The sequence below is a fragment of the Cupressus sempervirens genome, chromosome 11 (assembly GCF_028749045.1).
Source record: "Cupressus sempervirens isolate cs-2001-9-10 chromosome 11, ASM2874904v1, whole genome shotgun sequence".
In the NCBI taxonomy this organism is placed as follows: domain Eukaryota; kingdom Viridiplantae; phylum Streptophyta; class Pinopsida; order Cupressales; family Cupressaceae; genus Cupressus; species Cupressus sempervirens.
In genome coordinates, this window is record NC_143128.1 from 428,647,047 (window position 1) to 428,674,627 (window position 27,581).

Below are 27,581 nucleotides of genomic sequence, written 5' to 3' on the forward strand. Positions count from 1 at the left end.
CTCTGCCGCCTCTAACATAAAAAAAACAGTATTTTTGTATAATTTAGTTGTTTGATATTTAACCAAATTCTTGGCAGGTAGTGTCCATGAATTTCCTAATATTTCAGGATGCATAATTTTCTCAATTCCAAATTTTCACACTCAAGTAATTAAAGATAAGTTAATGGTAATGGTCAACCAATATAATTGAAAGTTCTGTTCACATCTCAGCTAACTTCAAACGAAATGTAATTAATCAATTCCCAAATACTATAGAGAGTATCTTGTTTTCCCAAATTATTGTTCTTGAGTTCGACATTTACATGGCCAATTATTTATTACAAAATTCATTAACCAGGATCATAAGCAACAACAATAATTTAAATAATGATAGGAACCTGTATGTGTAGTACTACCAGAACCAGCTCCAAGTTAGTTGCTTCCAAAGCATATGCACTTCTCTGAATAAATTCACTGTCATTGCTCATCAATATGCAGATGCAAATATCAAATGCTGGCCATGGTATTGAAATCGCAGACCTTCACAATTAATCACAGGGCCTAAGTAATGGCCACTGGCTCCTAGCAGATGATCACAGGCTTCAAATAACATTTGCAGTCAACGTGACCCTCCAACATGAAATGCAGAGCTCCTCTATTTCAGATCACAGCTTCTCACAACTCCAACACAGGCCCTCAAACTCAGATCGCAAGCCCTCAGCAAGGATGCAGTCCACTTTCCAAATGCCTTCACTGCTTGATTTTGCAAATGACAGTAATGGCCACTGGCTCCTAGCAGATGATCACAGGCTTCAAATAATGGGCATTTGCAGTCAATGTGACCCTCCAACATGAAATGCAGAGTTCCTCTATCTCAGATCACAGCTTCTCACAACTCCAACACAGGTCCTCAAACTCAGATTGCAAGCCCTCAGCAAGGACGCAGTCCACTTTCCAAACGCCTTCACTACTTGATTTTGCAAGTGACAGTCTTTCTGCATGAAATCTAGGAGTCTTTATTCCCCCAGAATCAGAATCGTTTCAGGATAACAATTGTATGCCATGTAGAAATGAAACATCCTAATTTCAGATATTGGAATCATCCAATTTATCCACAACAACATCCAAATCAATAGCAGGGTACTGATTTCTTTCCGCAAACATATATCTTGCTGACCACAGTTGGTACAATTATGGAAGATTAAATAACCAAAATATAATGGAATAACTTTACCTCAGCAGTGATTCCAAAAATGCTCCTCAGCTTAAAAAGCCCTTATACTTCAGCGGGTAGCCTCCTGAAAATAAAGGGCCACCTATTGTTGATCCGTGTACCTGAAGAAGGACAGTATGGAGCGAGACACTTTGAAAAGGCTATAGAACCTATCTCTAACCTCATAATATATAGGAGAATGGAAGATAAATTGTTCCATTAATGCCATCTCACTTAGAATTCACAACTGACAAATTCTATCAGCTCTATCCAATAAGTGGTCAGTCTCAACACGAAGATGATGAGAACCAACTCTGAATGGCCCAAGAGGAAACCTGAGGGAGTGCTGCCAGTGCTGAGAGGTGTAAGAAGGTGGACTAATGTTATGTCCCCATTTTTTGGCTAGTCTGTGTAGTTGACTGAGTTAGCTTATCATAGCGACCCTCGTGAGTTGACAGGGTGTTTTTGGGGTCTTAGTTGTTTACTTACTATTTTTAGTATGTCTATTATGGATAGTTGCTATTTTTATGGCTTGGCAGTTAATCGTCACCTGTGGTTGATCAGGTTAATAATTTACATGAGCTCTTATTTATTTATTCATTGAGTTGCATTATTATAATAATGACAAAGAGATATTTCTAAAAAAAAAGTCGGAAAGTTTCTAGTGTTGAGTTCTTTTGGGAAACTTCCACATTCTCTGAAGTGGAATTTTATGGAAACTTTTGGCAATGAAAAGCTTATAAATGAGAGCTCTTTTCATTGGGAAAAAGCGTGCTTGATTATATATTTGGATTTTTCCCTTTGTGGCTTTTTTCCTAGGTTTTGAATTGTATGCCCTTTTTGATGTATAAGGGTTTGGAAATTCTTTTTGCAATTTAGTTGGTGAGTTATAGCTAAGTTTGCCCTGCTTCTCTACTATTCATAACTATATCTGAGAAGTGTTTTCATTCCACTACTGAAGTATAGTGGATTTGACATTTTGTTGGATTCTCCTACTATGTTCATTGTGGCTAAGGAGACGAACTTTTTGGAGGAAGTTGACTGGATTTTTGTTATAGACTTAGCAATTGAATTAAGATCCGGTTGGGAATATATGTGATTGTTGTTTTCAATACTGGTGCTGCATGTGGGTTTGATATCTGTGTGGACACCATATCTACAAGTTGGCAGATTCCTAAAAATGAAAGTGGGCTGGGCAAGTATCTACAACAAACCTATCACTTTGGATTTAACTTGCTGCCAACTTGTGTAGTCCGCGATCTCCATTGAGGCTGGACGTTATTAATATTCTGCTTGTGACCTGCATTAGGAGTAATACAAATTGTTACCAGATTGGTGTGAAGGTGTCTTTGGCTTGCGTTGAAGATGGGAATGGGTAGTCTTATGTTAAGAAGCTGCCTCTAGTATATATTTTGGGTTCTCCTTTCAGCCAGCAACACAAAGATTATGTTATGGAAGAAATTAGGTTTCATTATTGAATAAATATTGGAATTCGGTTCATGTTAAATGTCTTTCCTTTCTCCTTTAAAATTATAAGTAATTTTGGAGCTGTGCTATTAGTATTTCCTTTGCACTCTTATATCTTCTAAAAATTACATAAAAACAAAGGAACTTAGAAATATTGTTTATTGGCACCAATAATTCTGTCAGAGTATATATAGAGTACCAACTTTAAAAATAAAACACACAAATGATATCAGTTTGCTAGTTAGGAACCAGTTGGGTTCTTTACAACTAATGATTTCATCTCAAATCTCTAAGAAGTGCTCAACATAGAATGCCATCTTCAATTGAAGCCTCTCGTGGGGGTTGACCCAACTAGTGTGAATGTTTTATTTGTATATATCATCTCTGGAGCATCTGTTAAGATCCTACATGGGGTAGAGACGATGGGGAGGGACACCCAAAGAGTACTGGAATAGGGAAGAATGATCAGTTGAGATACAAATAGTACTTAGAAGGGACGCAGCCCCAACAAACCAACCACAAGACCATCTGAAAGGAGCAACAAGAAGTGACCCCTGTTGTCCTACATTTTGTCACCACAAAATGTAGGTAACAGTACGAAACTTTTTAAAGCTAGTTTCACATTTCTCCAAGTTGAATTTGTTATTCAATTGGTTAAAGTTGATCGATCAATCAACTCCAATTCACATAGCAAATTCTTTTACTGAAGGCTTTCGTCAAGTATTTTTCTTTTTCCATTTGGCGAGCCTATGCTTGATTTTTGAGTCCTTCATACTCCTTTTCTTCATTTTTGAGTGTGTGCTTTTTGGTTTTTAGACCATTGGTTTTGTTCAAATCATTTCTTTCGGTTTTCCCTTTGATTCGATCTATCTTAGGGCTTAATCCGAGTTGGCAATCAATAGATATAGTCAATTTAGTGCCCAAAAAGTGGACCTTTTTGATGCAATTGCACAAATTAAAATTATCATGTTATATTTTTAATTTTACATTCACTTTTTGAAAAATATAACTTAACTTCACTATATGTTATGTTTTAAAGCTACTTTATCATTTAAATTTTCACTCAAAGTAACTATAGTGCACTTTATGTTATATTTTTAAGTTGAGTTTGCTTTTTGATTTTTCGCTTAAGTGACTATATTAACTATATAGTTCAATTTAATTTTTCACATTTAAATCAAATGCTCTAGTAATTATTACTTATTAAATTATATTTACACATTATATTGTTAATATGATAATGTAAATATAATTTATGTCCCACCTAAGTAATATTTTATCAAAATTGACATGAGCTAAAAAAAATCACTTCAATGTGTAAAATCCATAGTTCCAAAAATCGCCATGAAATCGCCGAAATCGTGATAAGATTCATGGCTCCCGATTTTTTTGGAATCGGAAATCGTTGGTGGCGATTTTTTCTTGTGAATCGCCTGAATCGCCAAAATCGGCGATTCATGGCAAAAATCGCCAAAATCGCCATCGTGAATCTCCAGAAATCGGCCGCGGTAGCAAGGATAGAAAGTTCAATTTTAAAAAAAAAACACATGTTTTATTTGCTTTCTAAGTTGACTTTCTTCTTTGTTATAACCCTAAAGAGCCTTCTATTTGCTTAGTATGAGTAGAAGAGAGGAAGAGTGAGAGAGAAGAAGAGAAAAGAGAATCCATAGGTTTCCAACCGGCAAGAAGGAAGAGCACCAAAGAGATTAGAAGTCCATTTGGGGAGGCCATAAATTGCATTGGGAGCATTAAGGAGTCAATATCAACACTCCTCAACTCATTTGCAAGAGGTAAGTGTTGGTTTTTTTTTTGCATGTTAGTGTAGTATGCATTTTTTGTTAAATTTTTTTAGTGTTCATTTGCAAATCTTGAATGTTTTTTATTTTTAGTTTTACTAAATTGCAAACTAGGGTTTGTTGTTTTGTAGTTTTTGTTTATTAGTTGCAAACTTTGATTTTTTACATGAATTTTTTTATTGCAGCAGCCCTTTGCTTTCATTTTCCAATTTCCACAATGGGTAAAAAAGATGAATGCTGGAAATATAATGAAGAGTTTCCTGGGAGAACCAAATATCAAACAAAATGTATATTTTGCAAAGAAAAAATAAATTCGGGAGGTATCTATAGATTGAAATACCACATTGCTGGCATACCTGGCCATGATGTCACAGTTTGCACTCAACAAATCGTTGAGGCAAAATGCTCTTGTTTAGTGGCATTAGAAAAAATTGAACAAGACAAGTTGACTAAGAAAATGCAACTTGAAGGGTTAAGAGGTATTGGCTCCCGTGCTCCCACATCTACAACCGCATCTACATCTGCAAGTGCATCTGCATCAGCTTCCGCATCCGTAGGTTGTGTTGGGGAGGGTTCTTCTAGGCCTCCTTTTCATCCTAGTGCTAGTGCTCATGTGAGTGTTAGTGGTAGTCGGTCTCATACTGAGACAGAGTCCAACACCAACCTATTGCGGCCTAGAGTGCGGAAAAGCAGAATGGATAGTTACTTTGTGCCCCGCACTACTCCTGGCTCCCAACCCACGCTTGAGGGCATGGGTTTGAACAAGGAGATTCATGATGCTGCCAGAAAAGAGATTTGCAAATTCTGGTACTTTTGCAACATTCCATTTATTGCAGCCAGGTAATTGATTCTTTTTTCTTTGTTATCTTCAAAGTTAAAGTTAAAAGTAAAAGTAAAACTTTAATTATATCTACTTGTTTTATGATTTTAGTTTTTGACATCTAAATTTCTAATCAATATCATTATCTATTTGTGACAGGACTCCTTATTGGCAGAACATGATAGATGCAGTTACCATTTGTGGTCCGGGGTTTAAAGCCCCAACTGAGGCTGAGTTGAGTGGATACCTCCTGGAGGAAATGGTTGAGGATATGAGGCATGAGCTTGAGGACAACCGAAAGGAGTGGATCGAAAAGGGTTGCACCAACATGACTGATGGTTGGACAGATAGGAGGGGAAGAACACTCCTCAATTTTCTTGTATCCTGTGGAGGTGATTGATCATTCTACTTTCCTACATACATAATTTTGAATCGTGATTGACTATTTCAAATTTTGATTTGTTGATAGCTAATAGTAATTATAATTCGTTGTTTTGTTACTCGTAGGATATACCATGTTCCTCAAATCCATTGATGCTTCTGCTCATGTAAAAAACGCCACATACTTATGTGAGGTTATTGAGGAAGTTATAGCAGAGGTGGGGGAACAACATGTGGTGCAAGTGGTGACGGATAATGCAGCAAGTTATGTTGCTGCAGGTAAACTTTTAACTTTTTAAGTTTTGAAAATAAATTTATTTGAATTTTGAACTTTTTCTAATTCTAACTTAGAATTTCTAAGTTTCCTAAGTTCTAACATGTTTGAAATTTGAATTTCTAATTATCTTAAAATTGTTGTAGGCAAACTTTTGATGGAGAGGCACCCCACCATATTTTGGTCCCCTTGTGCAGCACACTGCCTTGACCTCATGTTGGAGGAAATTGGCAAACTTGAGTGGGTCAAGTCATGTGTGGAAAGGGCAAAAAACATATGTAAGTTTATTTATAATCATTCATTTGTCCTTAGCACAATGAGGAAGTACACAGGAGACAAAGAGTTAGCTCGTCCAGGGATCACGAGGTTTGCCTCGAATTTCATCACCTTGCAGTCCTTGTTGACATCAAGGGATGATTTGAGGAGCATGTTTGTTGGGCGGGAGTGGATTTCATCTTCCTATGCTACGACCACTGCAGGGATAGATGTGGTGGATTGCATATTTGATGATGATGGTTTTTGGAAACCTGCTAGAGAAATACTTAAGGTAATTTTATTGCAATTTAACATTTAATATTTTACAGTTTACTATGCTAATTGTTTAATGATTTAGTTTTACCTTATATTATTGAATTATTCTATGTTTAAGTTTTGACTCAAATTTTTGTTTTACTTTATATGTAGGCCATTGAGCCTCTTGTATCTCTCTTACGAACTGCTGATGGGGAGAAGCCCTCTATGGGCTACATATATGAGGGCATGGATAGGGCCAAGGAGGCAATTAGAGCTCAGTATGCAGGAGTGCAGGAGAAGTATGCCCCCATTTGGGACATCATTGATAGGAGATGGCAGAATCAACTCCACAGACCCATCCATGCAGCAGCTTACTTTTTGAATTCGGCATTTCGTTTCCGTCCTGACTTCAAGGCGGATGAGGAGGTTCTCACCGGATTATATACAGTGATCCAGAGGTTGAGTGCTGCAATTATTGAGCTTGATAAGTTCAATAATAAAGAAGGGCCACTTTTCTCTAGCAGGGTAGCCATAGATGCTCGGGAAACAATACAGCCGGGTAAAAATTAAATAATATATTCAATGTTCATGAATTTAGATTCTAAACTTAAAGTTGATTATGTAATTTTAGAGTTAACTTGTAATTTGTAATTTGTAAATGAGACTAATTATTTTTATTTTCCCTTATTTCAGATAGATGGTGGCAAATGTTTGGGGCCACAACCCCAAAACTTCAAAAAATTGCCATTCGTATTCTGAGTCAGCCAAGCAGCGCTTCTGGATGTGAGCGCAGTTGGTCCATGTTCGAGCACATCCACTCGAAGAGGAGAAACAGGTTGACAGTGCAGAGGTTGAATGATCTTGTCTTCGTTCATTACAACCTCCGTCTTAGGATCAGACAGATTTTGGGCACTAACTCCTCTTCGATCATTCTGGAGGAGATTGATCCAGAATCAGAGTGGCTCACAGAGGTTGTAGATCCAGTCTTCACTGAGGAAGACCGTGCGTGGATTGACCAGGTGGATATAGAGGCTGAGGCAGCTAGAGCACGTTCTTCAGGCATTGGTAGACGCACACGTGCACGCACAGACACAGGCCCTAGCGACATTCGTGAGCCCATCTTATATGCGGGAGATATGGCTCGACAGTCCTCTAGGACCGACATTAGACGCCTTGCTACTAGGCAGACTGGATACTCAGAGGCTGTGGCTGAGGCTGTAGCCGAGCTTGAGGATGATGTTGAGGATGATGATGACTATGAGCCTGAGGCTTGAGCTGGAGCCTTGTTTTTATATTTTGTTTACAGATATTGATACTGAATCATTGATAGACATATGTTTCAAAGTTTCAAACTTTCATGGATCTTCATCTTAGATTCTTACATAAATTTATGATTTGATGTCTTATGGATCATCTTACATACATTCTATGATTTAAATCATTATGATCATTTGATTTCTATTTACTTCAGCTAGCCTACAATTTACATTTTAGAATCTTAGATAACATAGTTACGTATGTGATGGATTTTATGTTTCATGTTTATGTATGTTAAGTTTTAACTTCTATTTGATGATGTTATAGTGTGCTTAAGTTATATTCAATAAAGGGTGCATGAAATAAGTTTTAAATTGTTAAAATCTTTAAATTTAAAGGGTTTTTTCAAATTTGCCGATTCATCGCCGAGTCATTGCTGATTCATTGCCGATTCACGATTCGATTCGGCCTTGCCGATTCCGATTCGATTCCGATTCACGTTTCTTTGGTAAAATCACTTAAAAGTGGACCTTTTTCATGCCATTACATATAAAATCACTTAAAAGTGAACCTTTTTGATGCCATTGAATATAAAGTCACTTAAATGTGCAATGGCATCAAAAAGTTGAGCTACATATGTTATATGCATATGCATAAAAAATGTGAGTTTTTGCCTCGAGTTGTATATGCATGTTACTTAAACATGTCTTTGCACTCAAAGGTGCATTTTGCACCAAAGACATGTTATTGCATCCCCAAAACCTGTTTTTGGGTAAAAAGCATGTTTTTAAAACATGTATATGCACCTAAAAGGTGCGCTTTTGCATTGGGAGAGCCCATGACATGTTTTTAAAACATGTAATGGTCTCTAAAAGGTGCGTTTTTTCTCTATGTTACATTTTTAGATCATGCAAACACCTTCAAAATGTGCGTTTTTCTCTCAAATACATGCATTTGATCTTCATAAACCCATTTTTTTGAAAAACTTCATGTGGTTGCCCTTCAAAAACCCATTTTTCACTCAAATTCTTGGATTTGATCATGGAATGATTTGAAAATCCGATAGAGGAGAGGCATTTTTGCATCCTTTGGCATTTCCATGTTATGGGTGTTTGATTTCATGTTAAAAACATTCCTTCTATGATGATTTGCAATCACGTTTTTCTTCGAAAACGTCCATTTTAGAGTGATTTTAATAACGTTGTGTGCTTGGAGAAGAGGTGTTTTGGCATATTCATCCATTTTCAATACAACAAGGGTCACGTTTTTGCATTTGAAAGTGAAAAAATTACATGTAATGCAGTTGGAAATTCATGTTTTTTCCCAAAAACATCCCAAGAGCATGCATTTGCTAGAAATTTTGAATTTGGGAACATTTTTAGGGCACATTTTTGGCCTTATGCATTGAAAATGCCTCATTTGTTGCCCACTATGAATTTTTCTTGCAAAGTTTGAAAAGATCCAAGTTTCTTTGAGAATTTTTCAACATTGAAGCTTTTCCCTCGTCCATTTTTGTCACACAATTATCATGTAAGTGGACATTTTCCTTCTTGCTAATTAATTCACTCTTATCTTGCTGATTTTATGCATGTTTTAGCTTGATGAGTTACACTTGTTCATTTTGTTGCCATGGAAAGTGTATTTTTCTTTGAAAAATGATGAAATGGTTCATTTTCATGTTTTGGGTTTTTTTCCCCAAACTTCAAATTCGAAATTGCATGTTGAAGTGGTTTGCTTGTTGACATGTTTAAGTCTTTTGCCAAAGAAACATTTTTCCTTTTGTGTTTGTTTTGGTGGTTTGCTTGTTCGCATTTCGGTTTTTCTTCATTTTGAAGAAGTTGTAAGTTCTTTCCCAAGAACTTGGTCATGTTTCACTTCATTCCATCTTCCATTTCATGGAAAAGCATCATCACATTCCATCTCCATCTTTCCATGCCACAACACTTTGCTTCTCATTCATCAAATACGATTACATGTATTTCATCTCACTCATCATTCGCAGTTACATGTAATCTCATTTTCTATTTCCATTTCCACTTATCTCACTTTCCGCATCCAATCGCACTACATAATTACATGAAAAGTCTTACGTGTGACTGGATCTCTAAAATCGATTTTTGACTTAAATACACTTTTTAAAAGGTCTAAAATGTCATGTGCATATTTTTCGCATCTACTTTGACTTCACATTTCCACAAAGATGACTATAAAGTTCACTTTGCCTCAAGTTACATTGCATTTCCATATTTCCATATGTACTTACACCTCCATGAGCAAATACATGTTATTCCACTTCCCATGCCATTCGCATCTTATCTCATATTCCATTCCACATTACATGTTGCATATACATGTAGTTCATTTCCATGCGATACCATCTTGAAAACCTAAATCACTTTTTGAAAATCAACACTCTTCATTCACACATATTCCCATGCGTTCCACCTTCACACATATCCATCTCCTTTCATTTTTCACTTTCATAATTTTCCACGCCACCTTCCATTTTCATTCACTGCATATGTAGGATGTCTCTTTTTGAGATTATCTTATCGGGTCTACAAAGTATCTGATCCATACTTGAACCTTTGTCGCTGATCAAGAATCAACCTTTTATGGCAATTTCCTCTGATGATGTGTTTACGTTTTGGGATTTGTGTTGCAGCTTAAGCGCAAGAGATGCCCTCACGATCTAAATCTAAGGGCAAAATGAAATATCAGTTTGACAAAGAGTTGGCTCATGCAACTCCATCTCATGTCACTTCTATTCTTGACAATGTGTTAGACACCAAGATCAGACATGTAGACATCATTGATTTCTTGCGAAGAGTAGAAACTCTTGTTGGTCATGAAATGAAACGTATTAAGAGAAGTCATATTGACTTGGTATCTACATTTCCCATGGCTACCATAGAACTTGAGTTTGTTCTCACATGCGTAAAACATTTCAACCCAAAGTCAAAGACGATCAAGGATGCTGATGGCAAAGTTATATTAGTCTTGATCCAGAAGTTATTGAGCAAATTTTCAAAGTGCCGCATAATGCAGAATGCATAGATCTAACCAAAGAATCATCTTTGGAAACATGGAATGAGAAAAAGGGAGATTATTAGAAGTATGTGAATCAATATTGGTTGGATAGTAAGAGAAACAACTTCTCGAGATGTCCAAAGACTATTCACAAATCTAATTTCAAGGAGTTTAAAGATCTTATCATTCTTCTCAGCAGGGTTTGTGGTCGTAAAGATTCTACCAATTTTGAACCATGGATATACAAAATCATCTTTTGGATTATGGAGAATAAAGAACATATTTTTTGGGGAGAACTGATTAGCACTGCACTCTGTCAAGAGTTGCTCAATGTAGGGACTTTAGTGCCTTTCTACATGTATTTCTACCTTGTTTATATTGTTGCTGCCATGTGATCTTTCCCTGGACTCTCACCCAAAGGAGATCGTCTTCAGATTCCAATTTGGGATTACTACGATTAGATCACTCTGGCTAATAGTAAGTTCCATTACAGAAGAGTTCAAGATGCTTTGTTTGGGCATTTCTGGTGTTTGTTTGATAGACAATTACCATCAAAAGGGTGTTTGATGAAGCTTGGGAAAAGATAAATCAGTATGGTTATATCTTTATCCAGTTTTTAACCTTTACTTACTTAAGTGTTGGATACTTTAAATGAGAGTCGTATACCTTACCTAGGTATGCTATTGATAGGATTATTCTAATGGAATTAGCCAGACAATTCATCGAAGTTCAGTTTGATCAACATGCTTTACATAGGCCTGGTTTTGGTAATTCTTTTGCCGAACCCATGGTAATTGGTAATTATTTGATTAGTTCTATACATAAAGAAAAAACTATGGAAGCATAACTATAGCTGATCATTTTGAAGAAATTCAAAGCCAAATTTGACTTTGATTACAATGAAATGAATTCTCAAATGAAAAGGGCTTTCACACATGTTCATCGCATCAAGGATATATGGATTGGTATGTAGACATTATAGAATATAATGGAGATGTCTTACTGCAAATTAACTTTGCAACAAATCATTAATCTTAACATTCTTGAGATCTGATCAAATTTCCAAATTGAAGATGATGGCAACATTCTTGATCTCGAATATCAACAAACAAGTTTTGATAGAAGGTGCCCTTTTCCCATTCAATTGCAGCAGGAGGGTACATCTATCCTTGATAGATTTCAATCCATTTTTGCAAACACCAACAAATGGCTACAAAATAAAGGCCCCAAAAGGGTCAATCTGAAATTGGGTCTGGATTGTGGAAGTCTTGGTTCACTTGGAAGGAAGTCTCAATGGGAAGTTACAGGTGAAGATGGAGCTCAAGTGTTTACCATATGGGCAAATGAATTAATGCACATAGATAATAGACTACAACAACAATACTCCTTTTATTATTTGCATATGCCAAAGACATTACATGATGCTTATGATGATGATTACAATGATCTCAGAGGGTGTATATATATTTTCTGAAAAACCTTCCCAAAGGGGTGTGTCGGCTACATAACAAGAACCTTCCCAAAGGGCCCATCGGCTACATAACACTTATCAACGACATCAATCCTTTCGGCTACACAATATTTACCAACGACATACATCTTGTCGGGTACACAATATTTACCGATGACATACATCCTGTCGGCTACACAATATTTACCGATGATAGGAGCTTCTTTTAATGTGAAGAAGTCTCCTAGATTCAAGTTGAAGGGTGGAAAGAGATCTAAATCATCTCAGATCCCTAAATGAGGAATCAAAGGAACAATTAGAGAAAAAATTAGTTGAAGAAGAGGAAGAAGGTGAAGTTATGATCATATGTCCCCCAAGACTTGCACAAACTCATGCACCAACCATGCATGAAGCACCTATTTTAGATGAGATAGATGATGATGTTGATTCATTTTCCACTATTTTCACACACTCTATTCCGGCTTCAAAAGTCAATACATTGGCTCTTCTTGTATGTTCAGGAGCTCCTTCCGTTTTAACAAATGAAAAATATGAACATTTGGGAAGTGTGTTCAAAGATTTTCCAACTCACTGAGGGTCAAGTTTCTCAACTTGATACATCTTTGACAGGATTCGAGCTATTAATGACATAATCCTCTCATCATGCACCTATGAATTTAGCTATGCAAATTGAATTTTGCTTGGTCAGAATGGAGATACAATCAGGATGAATGCCAATGGTCTCGACTGTGCAATTTAATAACAAAGTTGCAATCAGCCCTTGGAGATTGATAAGCAATAGAAACAAGGGTCACATGTGACTTAGAGAAAATGGGATGTTAGGTTCTTGATGAACACAATTGTCTGATTGTAGTTGAAAGAATAACTTTAGAATATACAATCAGGGGTCAATGTTGATATTCTTGAAGATTTTGGCTCACACACAATGAACAACTTTGCTTCACATAAATCTTTGGAAAAACACTTGCAAGTTTCTTTGATGACAAATTCCAAGGTTGTGCAATCAGCATATGAAGATGTAATAAGGATAGAAGTAATATCAACAACAATGGAGATTTTTGATCTTTGTACAATGCGTGATGTTATCATCAAATTCAAGGCAATAGAGAACAATCTTTAAGATTGGTATTTTTTTTTTATTTCTCTTTGTAGATCAAAGGGGTTGCATAACATGAAAATATGTAATGAGAGTTGTATGTAACCCAATATTTCTCTTCTAGTTAGACTTGGTCAAAGTTGGTTGAATTTCTCACACTTTTTCCTCCATCTTTTTGTCAATTCCTTTGCTTATATAAAGGAGTGCCCTCTTATTGTAAAGTCATCTTTTTTGTATGCAAGAGAGCTCTGGAGAAATTGTGCCAACAAAACTTTGTTTGTGTAGCACTATTTTGGTAGGATTGTGAATATAAAGGAGCAATTGATACTTAACTTTGATTGAGTGAGATTGTTACTTGTGCGAATTAGAAGCTTAGTATGTGATTTGCATATGTTATGTTTGATTCATGTAATCTTGTGTTCTTGATAATTGAGTGTAAAATGAGTTAAGAAACAGTTGGAGTTGGAGTTTTGACTATGAGCAATTGTGGAGATATATAGTTCAAATCTTTGTATGTAGCTTATATCTCTTTCTTGATTCCAAAAATAGTTAAGATATCTTTATTTTCAGAAGTCTTTGTGCCCTATTAGTAAAGCTTTTTCATATAGAAATACGACCGAACTTAGAGCCAAATTGGTACACTTTCACCTAACATTTGAGTTAGTATTGGTTTATTGGTATCACCATTTTCAACTTTTAGAGAGAAGTGTGGCTAGAGATTTCATCTTGCCCATTACTCGCTCCACAAGTAAGTGGATTCTTTCCTAAAAGTTAAAGAGAAAAGAATATTGGTAACACCCCTTACAAAATCTCTCAACTTCTTGCTTACCTTGAGTTGATCCAAGGAATGGTGAGAAGGGGGAGCCTTCCTTTTAAGGTAAGAGAGACTCTATCTCACACGCTATGGCTAGTCATCCTATTTTGCAACTGGATTTTACCCAAAGCTTTCGGTTGCAAAATATTTACCCAACAATTTTTTGGTTACTCTGTTGGGGATACGAACACATTCAGAAGCCTATTGCTTTCATTTGAAGTTTAATTCCTTGTTCTAATTGGCATTACAAGTTATCAAATTGGCAAGTTTTGAGCACGTGTATTCCTAGAGAAAGAAGGGTGATAGTTCATTAAGTTTTGTAGGATCATTTTGAGTGCAACATGCTGGTTTTGATTTATTTACCAAAATTCCTTCTCTCTCCCGTACTACAAGCTACCCTCCTAAAAGGAAGACTATTATACCCAGTGAAAATTCTCAATTTTTCCTCAAACCCCTTATTTTTGCTGCACAATTACATCTTGCTACTCATACTACTCATCCTCTAGTCATTAATATGGTTGCTGGTTTGTGGGGATCAACTTTTGGTCCATTAAATTTCGTAGCACCATTGCATGCATTACCTCAATGTTCTCGGAAGAATTTTCCTAAATTCTACAGGGACGGTAAGCAACACCCAAATGAGCATATTAAAGCCTTCTACGTTGTTGTAGGAGTTTTTGGTGTTGAACATGAAGACATATCTGTAAGGCTTTTTATTGAAACCTTATAGGGTATAGTAGCTGACTGGTTCTATAATTTGGAACCTAATTCCATCACAGGTTTGGTGTCTTTGCACACTTAGTTTCTTGAAAGGTTCAAGTCTGCAGAAGCTTAGCATGCTGTCCTAGCACAACTCACACTAATGAAAAATGAAGCAAATGATAGAATGTGAGAATTTTGCTAAGTTCAATAAATTAGCTAATCGAATTCCTATTGCTGCTCAGCTCACTGCCACAAATTTGAAGGTTTCTTCATCAACTCAGCTTCTTGAAGTCAACTTTTTGTTGAGAAGAGTTGCTCCTACAATGTTGGCCCTCGCACAATCTTTGGCAATTGAGATTGAAGATGATTTGATACTGGCAGGAAAAATTCATAAAGATGCCAACTGATTTAAGAATAATTACTTCCTAGAATCTTCTTCATCGGACACATCTAATTCACTGGTTTAGAAGTTAGCAAAAACTTCTTGCTCTCAAGAAGCAAATATCTCAAGGTTCATTTGCAGCACCATACAAGGATATTCCAAGGCGACCCTATCCGAATGCTGTGAATAATTATGTAGCTAAAAATCAAAATAAGTTTCCTCCTCCTCCGGAGAGGCTTGCGCTTGAAACATGAGCAACATAGCTATTGATTACTTTGAAGCTGATTTGATGAATGATAATCAAGATGAATATCCTTCCGAGATATTGCTGCTCTATATCATGATGATCCTCAGGCAACTGACAACTCTACTATTAGGTACATACAATACAATGACATAGATCATGAAATTGATTTTGCACAAGCTTATGCAGTTATGACATGTTCATAAACCAAGCTGGCTCAATAACAAGAAGAGGCTGAAAAGAAGTTGGATACTCAAATGCTTGTGACCATTACAAAGAGGGGAATAACATTACCTAGCCTACCTAATGATCCAGCTAAAAATCAAGTAAGTGCTGATCAATTTGCTCATGTATCTAGTATTTTGAAATCTAGTATGTCTAATACTAGTGCTAAAACTCAGGCTAAAAATTTCAATTCTTTTTTAGCAAATTCTTTCTAGGCTTTTGAGATTATAGATCATGCTAAAAAGACTAAAATTTAGATGTTTGAGGTAGAATATCTATAGGCCTATCCTGATCAGTTGGATAGACTTACTAAATTTGTCAAAGAATCTCAACTTACTCAAACTCATTTGATTTCCCCTGAAGTTAAAAATATGCCAAATAAGTTAGTTACCATTCCATCCTCAGTTCTAGGAAAGATGAACCTTTCTATCTTTCTCTTTTGATCAACGGTTTCAAGTTAAGCAACTGTGTCATAGATTCTTGTGCCTCTGATAATGTTATGCTAGCCAAGGTTGCAAATGCTTTAGGTTTGACTGTTAACTATGTTTTTTGGTAGTTGTTATTCTATGAAAAACAAATAAGTCCCCCTGAAAGGACAAATCAAGTTTAGGTTATTCAAGTTTTTGTAATCAACAACTTCCTATTAGCTTTCTCCCACTCTCTCGATTTGAATCTCTTTGTCTTCTTTGAACTCTAGATATATTTGTTTCTCTCTTCATATCACTCTTCTTCTATCCCCTTCTCTGCCTCTCTTTCTTCTTTTTGCTCTAAGATCAACATTTTTTCTACCTATCCCGCCCTCAAACCCGTACAAGGAGTGCTACCCTCAATCTTGTTTTGGCATTCCCAAACTTCCATCAAACTATAAGTCTAAGCAAGTAAATGGTCATTAATATATCATGATCATAAAACTTTACGTAATAGACATCCGTTGTTGCAAATATTTGCATATTCATTGCTTAACAAATGTTATGGCTATCATATCATCCAGGAACTTTGTTAGAATACTTTGTAGTAAGGATTCTTGCTGATATGAGTGGATGTGCCATAGGCTTGTAGTTTTTATTTTGATACTTGTTTAGAACATTTGGTGCAATGGATGTCATATTCTATAAGTTTTTTATATATTTGAGAATATTTATATATCATTTGTGCTATATCCAAAAGCTACAATTTGTGGTTATAGTTTATATTTATTCTTATGTGATTGATGTAAACATGTGTATGGGATCACATGTCATGTCCCGTTTCTAGTGACATGTTATTTTTCAGGGAATTTGCCTATCATGGACTCGCGTAGGCAAATGATTTTGGTGAGAGAGTCATTTTGATGATTAATTGGGGATTGGATGGTCTTATTTGCTCTTGGATGTTAGCCGACTGGATGGTTCCGGCGGTATTTTGTATTCTGTAGCTGACGGTTCGGCGATGTTTCTGTAGCCGATGGTCCGGCGGTGTTTCTGTAGCCGACGGTCCGGTAGTGTTTCTGTAGCCGACGGTCTGGCGATGTTTCTGTAGCCGACGGTCCGGCGGTGTTTCTGTATTCTGTAGCGGATGGTCCGTTGGTAAATAGTTTGTAGTGGATAAAATAATTGTGGCCGACGGACTCCTTCGGGAAGGTTCGGCGGTAGTATTTATATCCCGTCTGGGATCATTGTAAATCATCAATAATCTACTATTGCCAATATAGTTCTGCTGTTAGAGTTCATTGTCTATATGTGTTCATTTACTTTACCAGTACGGTAAACATTTGGTGCCGTTGCCTTATGAATCTGGAAGGTGGGAGGAATGACGATTAATGCCAAATCAGCTTAATAAGGATCAAAATAAGGCGAAGGGAAAAGACGGAATCCGTACTGCGCAAGAGAATTTAATTTTGGCACAGCAAGCCGAACATCGACGGAGATTCTAGAAGATTACCGACGGAAACCAAATTGCGGAGGAATTATTGGAGGAGACTCGACAGCGGGTGGAATTGGTGGAAGAAGCACGAGAGGAGTTCTTGAATTTGTGTTCGCCGAGGGAAGAAAATTCAGACGGGAGAGCATCAACTCGCACGGCTCGCAGTGCCGATGGAGCACGAGCGTGGAGTGACCTCTTCGTCCAGGATAGACTTCCGCGAGAAACAATTTTGGAGGATCCTCTGTCTTCACCAAGGGTTGCAGCTGTCGACACCTCCGGTGTGGGAGTGTAGACCGCCGGTGTGGGAGTTCAGACTGCTGGTGTGGGAGTCCAAATTGCTAGTGTGGGAGTGCCGACCACTGTAGGAGTGCAGACCTCCAGAGTTATGGCGGGACCGAAAGAAAAATTATCGAAATTTGAAGGCGATGGTACAGCCGACCCCCTCCGACATTGTAAGACATGTGAGATGATCTGGCGGGCAAATGGAATCACAGGTGCCAACGAATGGGCCGGGCGATTTTCGGCAACCCTACGGGGTGTCGCGATTGATTGGTTTTCGGATATGGATCTGCAGAAGCTGGATACCTGGGATAACATTAAAAAGGAGTTCCTGGCGGAATTTAAACTCTTGCGGGATGATAATGAAATTGTAGCGGAGATTTTCAATACCAAACAGGGGAAGCACCAAACTGTCCGTGTCTACGCCAGGAGATTAAAAGACTTAATAAACAAAATGGAAAGCAAGCCGGCGGACGGATTGCAGAAAAGATGGTTCGTCGACGGCCTACGCTCGAAGTTGCGGAGGAAAATGAAAATTGTGCCACCATCATCATATGTGGACGCGTATAACAGAGCACTGGACTTTGAAAGTGAGCAAAAGACAAAGAAGAAGAAAACTAGCTCCTCTGATTCGTATGACGACGAGCCTGACGGAGATGATAGTAGCGACAATGAAGGTAGTAGCAAAAAGGTTCGTGCCTTACAGAAGGATATGGTTCGAATGATGGAGTTTAAAAACATGTAGAAGGAGCCAAAAGGTAGTGAACTGTGGTGCACGGAATGTAAGACCGATGGTCATACTAAGGGATCGTGTCCGAAGAACCAATTTTGTGACATCTGTCAGATCATGGGCCATTCGACAAAGGACTGTCCTTTTAACATGAAGACTAGAGGATCTCCGCAGGTGTTTCTCACACAGGAGGCTTCCCCGTCGGGTAGTAGCGGAAACACGAATACTGCCAGTGCTACATCCGGAGGATACAGGAATAATAATAGAGGGCAAAATAATAACAATAATAACAATAATAATGGGAGCCGAAGTCGAACTCAGTATGATGCAAATGGACGGCTGATCGTTCAATGCCGAGCGTGTAATGTGTGGGGTCATTTTGCGCGAGATTGTACAATGGCAAACACACCGAAATTATTATGCAGATGGTGCGGACCTGGCGATCACGAAGATTCCAAGTGTCCAAAGGCTGGAGTAAACTTGATCACTGTTGGCACGGATGTAGAGGAGGTTCTGGCAATTACACGGAGGCAAGAAGAGGAAAAGAGAAAAGTGGGGGAAGCGCAGGCGGACATTGCAAAGGCATCATTGGCGGGAACATCTCAGTTGAAGGATATCACCGACACCTTGGCAAGGAACTTCGCAGAACAAAACATTGTACGACAGATCTTACAAGCGGAGATACCAGTCGATAAGTGACCTTCTCACAATGCCCCAGTTACGGATGGCTATTCTGAATCATACACCGTTTTCGAAAACACCGGAGGACACAGGAAGGAATAGTAGGGAAGTGATGACAACAGACCCAATGCTGCTGGCACTCACCTCCGGACGACATCCGGCGGTCGTTGAGATGGGGATTTTGGAAAATGTTTTGACAGAGACAATTGTTGACGGAGGGTCTGGCGTGAATGTATTGCCGGAGGATACTTGGAAGAAGTTGGGAAAGCCGACGCTGTGGCCACCTGCATTTCAGTTGCTCACGGCAGACCAACATGGAATCAAACCGTTGGGAATTCTGAAAGCGCAACCGGTAACAATTGGTACGCAACCATTTTTATTGGATTTTGTGGTTATTCCATTGAAAAGAAAAGGATATGATGCTATTCTGGGACGAGATTGGTTGGTGCAAGAAAAAGTAAAGCATGACTGGAAATGAAATACCCTATCAATGGAGTGCGGAGGCAAAAGATTCATAATTGACCTGCACACGCAAATGGTTGGCGAGGAGGCAACATTGTCAGATTTTGACAGTGAGGGCGAGAGTGATGATGAAGGAAAGAGGAGAATGGAACTGGATGAAGGAGTATTGAGACTTGACGGAGGATCGAATGACGACGACCTGGACTCGGTGAATGGCCTTTACCACTGGCAGATAGAAGACTACGAACTCTTTCCGAGTTGTAATATGCTAAGGGCCGACGAAGATGAGAAAAAGGAGGAAAACGAATGTCCGGAGGAATGCAGGGAAGTGGAAGAAGGAAAAGTTGCCATGGCTGAAGCTGAGGGAAAGAACATACAGTCTGAACACAGAAAAACGAAAAATTCCGTTCTCCAGTACATGGTGAATGGACCGCGCAGAAGGAAAAGGTTACACTGCAGCATAAATTTAGTGGAAGGGCACCGACATCAAGGAAATAATCCAGTTGCGCGACGACTACAGGCACAGTGGGCGACGGGGGTGGCATAGAACAAACGTAAGGTGTACGACAGCCAGAATGAAACCAAAGTGAAAAAGTTTAAGGGCAGATGGGTTGGACTATATCAGATTCGGAAGGTCGGCGACAATGGAGCAATCAGATTATCAACTTTGGACGGGCAGAAGGTACCTCTGGTATTCAACAGATCCAAATTCAAAATATATGGTGCTAGGAAGACTCCATCGCTGTCACAAGATGGCCAGCTGACTCCGTCGTCGTTGCAGAATGGCGACGCCTGGAGGCAAAATGGAGGTACCTCTGTTATTTGATTTCTTTTAAGAGGAAAAAAAAAAGAAAACAAAAAATTTTTTTGAAATTTTTTTGAAAAAGGGCCGCGGACAGAAAGGCCCGCGGGCTGAAAAGTCCCGTGGGCAGAAAAAGAGGGGCCGCAGACAGACAGACCCGCGGGCTGAAAAGTCCCGCGGGCAACTGTTGTTCGTGGGCAGACAAAGCTCCGCGGGCAGGGAACCGAAGGTTCCCGCGGACAGTCTGTCCGCGAGTTATTAAAAGCCCCGCAGGCAGATGTCCGCGGGCTTAACATTTTATAAACCCTCGCTCAGTTAGCCGCGGGTAGAAAAAGAAAGACCCGCGGGTAGAAAAAGAAAGACCGCGGGTGAAGACGGAAAAGCCGCGGGGAGAATAGAAAGGCCGCGGGGAGAACAGGAAGGCCACGGGTGATGAAGTTGTGGTTGCGTCTGGCGGAGTTTTTTAAATTCCCGCGAAGTGGTTTCTGGCGGAACTTTGCTGTTGTCCAACCAGATCCTGGGGTTGCTGTTGCGGGTCATTGCCATGGGAAGAATTGATCTATAGCAGTGGTGCAGGGTTCAATTCATGATTTGCCCTATGCTCATCCGTGGAGGCTGTTTTCATCTCTTGCTAATTGTGAGCATGGTAGCAAACATTATTTTCCGGCGGAGAGTGTGCTTGTAATGAACGGAGGATACTTATTTACCAAAAAAAAAAAAAAAAACGACGACAAAATCAAGTTGTTCAGAATGAGTGACAGATGATGCCAAAGGGAAGGGGACACATCCGTGGTTGCCAGAAAGAGTGTAGAATCGGCAGATAATGACAGAAATGGTGTGTTGCGTGCATTTTTGTGTGGGTTTCAAAGTGCCCCAGGACCCCGCGGGGCCGCTGCCCCTCGACCCTGTCGGGGGCGTTGCCCCCTAGACCCCCAGTCGTGGCGGATATCAGTCGTGGGAGTCTGACCAGTTGAGAAGAGTTGAAGTTGCTGCAGGCATGGTCTTTTTGTGTACCAGAGGCAGTGGGAGCAGGTGTTGGCTATAAGGCTGTCTTGGTGGATGCGTAGAGAGCTCGGGAGGAGCCGATCATCCAGTTGGAGGCAGTGCAGCGACACTTGGCTTAGGGTACCGAGGAATTGAAAACAGAGAAAGCAGCACAGGTGGCTATCAAGGTCAGCTTGAGGAGACTGTATTGTGTTAGCAGAGGCTACAGATGTAACGGGATGAATGTGGAAGTGATGTGACAAGCAGATTTCTCTTGTTGTAGTCACTCTGTTAATGTATTTTGTTTGTTAATTTGTCTCAGATATTTTGTCAGTCGTCAGGAGACAACTTTTGTTTTTGGGGGGGATGGTGTTAGCCGACTAAATGGTTCCGGCGGTATTTTGTATTCTGTAGCCGATGGTCTGGCGGTGTTTCTGTAGCCGACGGTCCGGTGGTGTTTCTGTAGCCGATGGTCCGGCAGTGTTTCTGTAGCCGACGGTCCGGCGATGTTTCTGTAGCCAATGGTTCGGCGGTGTTTCTGTATTCTGTAGCGGACAGTCCGGCGGTAAATAGTTTGTAGCGGATAAAATAATTGTGGCCGGCGGACTCCTTCGGGAAGGTTCGGCGGTAGTATTTATATCCCGTCTGGGATCATTGTAAATCATCAATAATCTACTATTGCCAATATAATTCTGCTGTTAGAGTTCATTGTCTGTATGTGTTCATTTAATTTACGAGTACGGTAAACATTGGAGAGATGGGGTTTATCATATTTATTTTATTTTATGTGTTATGCGGGGCCAAAATATTATAATTTTGAGTTGAGTTGCACTTTTTATTTTATAAAGTTACTTTTTATATAAAAGTGCATTACAAAGGGATTTCATAAGAATATTTTATGGATACTTCTAGAAGTTCTTAGTGGCTTTTTAGGAAAGTACATAAATAGAGTGCTTGGCCTCTCATTTGGACATCACATGACTTGAGTTTACACTACTTTTCTCTTTGAGCATTTGTGGTGCCATCTTGGTCTTCAGATTGTCATTTGATCGTTAGGAACGAAGTCTGTTAAGGATTTGCATAACTGAGGGGGTGAAGTATCATTTGAAGGGTTGCACTTTGGAAGTGGTATTCAGCTACTGCAAGTTGGGCTTATTTTGGCATTTCCAGCAGAGTTCGATTTTCAGCCTGGACATACATTTTTGTTCATATCTCACTATTGGCCAGGAGTTTGATTTTTATTTTTTTGGGAGAATTTTTCTTGGAGCTTGGCGATTATTCCTATATCATTTTCGGCACCTTTCAACCCAGCATTTATTTTTGTTAGGTGCCGTACCAGTACGTACATGTACGGCTGTACCTGTAGGCCGTACAGTCAGCAAATCGGAGGGCAGTTTGGAGTTGCATTTCTATCATTTTGTCTTTAGCATTCAGTCTCCAACAATTGCTGAAATGACTCTGCTCAAATCTGATCCCAAAATGCTGATTAAGGTTCAAGAAAAAACTTTGCATACAAGGGTCATATGACTGATATAAAATATCAGTTTGCTTTTATGGCTCTTTCCTTCACTTAGCATCAATAAGAATGTTTGCAAGAAGACTCTAAATTGACTAAACAATGACCTAACATGAATGTGCAACTTAGTTTGACAATATTCAATGCATATATGTGACTGAAACTACTTGCAATATGCAGCTACAGCAACTAGTAATTTTGACAAACACTTGGGATGCGAAATTATAACATTATTTATGCCAAAAAGAGAACCTACAGCCAATTGACATTTTTACAAACAGTTGGTATGCAAACTAACTAGCTGATAATAAATGATATTGAATTGCTCAAATGACACCAGCAACTATTATCTCCGTAATTGCAATGAAATTTCTAAAACAATGCTCATGAAATATGGCCAAGACTTTTGGCATTTACATGGATTACAAAAATGATAATATTGGTATAATGCACACCTATAGTTGAAACTTATAACACCTAAAATGCAATGCTAACAAAAGAACCTGGTTGTAGATGGATGTAATAATTTTCTCCAATGCTGCCTTTTCTATTTTGCCTTTTTTCTGTTCCGCTTTTTCACTTGTTTTTTTTAGATTTGCTTTTTTGCTTTGCTTTTTCGAACTGTTTTTTTCGGATTTGCTTTTTCGGACTGCTTTTTCGGATTTGCTTTTTTTAGATTGCTTTTTCGGACCTACTTTTTCGGATAGCTTTTTCAGACCTGCTTTCAAAAACTCAAACCCTCAGGTAGTCTGAGTATTTAAATTAAACTCAACTTGAAATGGCTGAATACCACTTCCAAAGTGCAACCCTTCAAAAAGTCTTTCACTTCCTCAGTTATGCAATCTCTTGAGGGGTATCGTTCTCAAGGATTATGCTGAATATTTGTAGACCTAGATGGTGCCACAAATGCTAAAAGAGAATAGTAGTAGAATCATCAATTCTCCTCTATCCAAATGGGAGCCCAAGCCCTCTATTTATCTACTTTCCTAAGAAGTTACTAAAAACTTCTAGAAACATCCTTTTCTAAGAAGTTACTAAGAACTTCTAGAAACATCCATTATAAAATCCCATTATAATGCACTTTTTTATAATAAATAACTTTGTAAAATAAAAGTGCAACTCAACTTAGAATTATAACATGTAGGCCCTGTATAAGAAGTGATGATAAAATATAAATAAAATAATATCTCCAAGAGCATAATAAGCCATCCAATCCTCAAATAAACGCTAGAATGACTCTCTCATCACAACCACTAGTCTACGAGAGTCCGTGATAGACTAATCCGGCACGCAAAACGATGTCAGCCAAAACGGGGACATTACAGTTTGCCCTTCTTGAAATTGCTTGTCCCCAAGCAATGGACGAACAACAAACCAGTCGCTCCACCTGGATCTCAAATGTAGTCATGACCTATACTGCTGTCAGTCAACGTAGGCTCCTGCAACAACCTCTGAAATATAACCAAGAGGAATCCATGAATGAATCGTGAATCACTGTGCAACTGAACTCCAAATCCACTATTGCCATAGTTAGGAACCCACAAGGCACAAACTCTCAAAATATCAGACCCCAAGTAGAGTAGGTCACCCAAACTGTCAACATAATAAACACCATCCACACAACCCACCGTGTTATGCGGAATACACGCTCCAACTCTGCTACAATGGTGACCACTCCCACATGAAACTGCACCAAATACAGAGAATCCACACACTGTACATCTACTGCAGTTAACACAACTCTGCAGATCACCGGCCACTATCTCATAACCATAACACCCATGCATTGCTGATGGTGAATAGTCATTACACGGTAGATAGCAAAAACGAGAGCCCAGAGCAAACCTGTCTGCCATCAACTCCTCAACACATGTATCAAAAGCAAATCGGTGAACATATCCTGCAGTATAATGTCGGTGAAAAGAACCAATCCCAGTGAAAGAATCATCCTACAGACGTGATACGACCAACTGTGACTGATCATCCGCTAAGTCAGAGGATGATATAGCCAAGTGCGCAAAATCAACAACAACATCACTAGTCTCTGTGCCCTCTAAGTCAAACATACCACAATGCTTAGCTGCAATGCCCAACTAAGTTGAACCTGCCTCCAGTGAACCAAATATGCCAATACTAGTGTCGTGGACAGATATATCCTCATCTCCACTGGCTCTATCAACCTCGACCATGGACATCCTCGGATCACCAGACACCGCGGTCTGTGACTGTACAGAATCTGGTAAAGACTGAAGTCGTTCTAACTCCATGGTCACCTCAGCTAAATGAAGCTGTGACTCCTCGAAAGCCAACTCTGTACTCTCAAGAAACTCAGAAGTCACCTCGAGCTGCTGAGTAAGCTCACTCACCTCATCTTCCTTGACCAATAATGCGTCATATGCTGTACTGCCCCATTCCATAAGATAATCTTTGTCGGCTACCAACTGCATATAATTCTGTCTTAGAATCCGGATAGCCTCCCATAAAGAGTGGATCTCTGTCAAGGAAAGATAACTACCTCCCTGCTCATCACTAGTAGGAGAACCCCATCCATAAACTACTAACAACTGACGAGCAGCATTGAAATGCTCGCAAACGATAGCAATGTCTCGCTCACTAACTCTCAGTTGACTAGACACATGATTGTGCTGGCTGGTCAAACTCCTATACTCTACCCCTGGTACACTGTCCAAAGGAGTAACCTCAGAATAGCTATCATCTGTAATATTGTCATCCAAATTCTGCAGACCAATTGCTGAACTCGTATCATCAAACGGAGTGACTGGAGCATCAACATAAACCTTTGTATCAAAGGAACCCGTTGAAGAGGCTAAGTCCTCAACACTGTCTACAACATCCCCCTGGGTGTCATCTGTAATAATTAGATCCTAGGACTCTTTTGTAAACTCTGTCATATCTGAGAGATCATCGACCCATTCCAACAAGAATGGTCGACTGGATACATGAACAATGCCCAACACAGGTGTATAAAAACTAATTCTAGCATTAGACAAGCTATTGGATGGATGAGAACTACACTTGGTAAACTACTAATCAAGTCCATGATGGTGCAACAGATAATATTACCAAAGAATGATAGATATCTCCGGTCAAAACGATCACAAGTACTAAGATAAGGATCCCAACATCTAATCCATGAAAAACTTCTCACCTGAGTAATATGAACAATACCAATTGACTTCACGCACCTGTCTACAATCTCTGAATCCGGAGTGTGAATGCTAGACATACTCATCATCATCAACATGTGACCTGACTGTAAAAGAAAATTGAGTCCTGCTATACGCACTAACTCTCGAACTGAACTCACCTTAAGACAAAGCTCGTCCACATGTCTCTCAGAATCCTGGAGAGCCAACTGAGTACACACCAAGGAATTCCGAGTATCCTCCAGCTCATGAGAAAGCCGGTCAACCTCCTCCTCCTTCAATGCATCTAAATAGATCCCTGCAAGATTAAGGAGATGATCACGATCTGAAAGTAGGTGTATGTAACTTACCTTCATTGCCTCCATGGCTTCCTTGATCTGCTGTAAGTTGTCACAAGAAGAACCTTTTGTGACTCCTTTCTGTCTCTCTTACAGTTGAATCATCCAAATGTGATTCTCAATCAATCCATGCATCTTGTCATGATGAGATAAAGTTGCGACAATATCCTTGTCCCTTGTCTTCAGCTGGCTTGCCAAACCAAGTGAAGAGCTACTAGCCTCTATCTCATGTGAAGAAGCATCTAACTGTGCTTGATACTCTGTTTTTGCAAAGACCTGAATGCTCACTTTCTGATCAACTGTACTATCCTCAAACATGACAGTATCCTCAACTACTGTAACTTCATCCAGCCTAACTGTCCTGGAATCACTATCTGTGTCAATCACGCAATTCGGCGTGCCTGTGATATCACCTTCTGATGCAACTGGCTCAACCTGCACAACATTTGTAACCCCTTCTGCTTGTGAAGATGATGCAGATAAACCATTACCTGAAGATGTGCTAATGTCTCCTTGTATCGAATTTGCATGTCTGTTAAACTCCTCATACAAGTTTCTGCCTGTCATAGGGAAGGTACGATCCTTAGGCCTATCAATCAAGCTCTTTAACCACGTACATGCCATAGGTGACAAATTCCTGTCTTTTGTCCAAACATACCATAAATCTTCTGCCAAAAGTTTAGAAATTTCATCCTCCCCCTCAAACAAGATTGTGAACATGGAGTGCATCGATGCCAATACCCTGTTGGGATGAAACTCGTCCATAATATTCCAAAATGTATTAAACATCTTGCGAATGTCACCAATAGAACCTATTGCCAGCATAATATTTGCAAATCTACACTCTGCAAATACTTCAAGTAATCTTGCCCTCTTTGTGAAATAAGGGTCTCAGATGTTGTCCAACTTTTCGAAGCTTTTTAGCATGGCATGAAGTACCTCTCTCATAATCTGATAGTCATAAGAATTAAGGCCAGCTATTATCCTCATGATTTCACTAATGCAAGAAAGAGCTGTAAGTCTTATTACCTCATCATGATGTGTCAATAATTGGGG

The 27,581-nt window shown here is 39.0% G+C and overlaps 2 protein-coding genes across 8 annotated transcripts in view; both read left to right on the forward strand.

The window, feature by feature from the left end:
- The window catches only part of PHT4;5 (phosphate transporter 4;5), a 331,556-nt gene that overhangs the window by 188,746 nt on the left and 115,229 nt on the right, over positions 1-27,581 (forward strand). The window lies entirely within an intron of this gene.
- On the forward strand, positions 3,991-7,908 carry LOC149530261 (uncharacterized). Its single transcript, XM_089810732.1, has 6 exons — positions 3,991-5,295; positions 5,435-5,667; positions 5,783-5,935; positions 6,077-6,477; positions 6,615-7,002; positions 7,137-7,908. Exons 1-6 carry the CDS (start codon positions 4,622-4,624, stop codon positions 7,715-7,717), a joined length of 2,430 nt encoding a protein of 809 aa, XP_089666858.1. The 5' UTR covers positions 3,991-4,621; the 3' UTR covers positions 7,718-7,908.

What these genes read in the sequence shown, in the direction of transcription:
- LOC149530261 (XM_089810732.1), top strand. Translation starts at nt 4,622, where the DNA reads ATGAATTTTTTTATTGCAGCAGCCCTTTGCTTTCATTTTCCAATTTCC. An exon ending in AGCAAGTTATGTTGCTGCAG is followed by an intron (nt 5,936 to 6,076) that starts GTAAACTTTTAA and finishes AAATTGTTGTAG; the next exon opens with GCAAACTTTTGATGGAGAGG. An exon ending in TCGGGAAACAATACAGCCGG is followed by an intron (nt 7,003 to 7,136) that starts GTAAAAATTAAA and finishes CCCTTATTTCAG; the next exon opens with ATAGATGGTGGCAAATGTTT.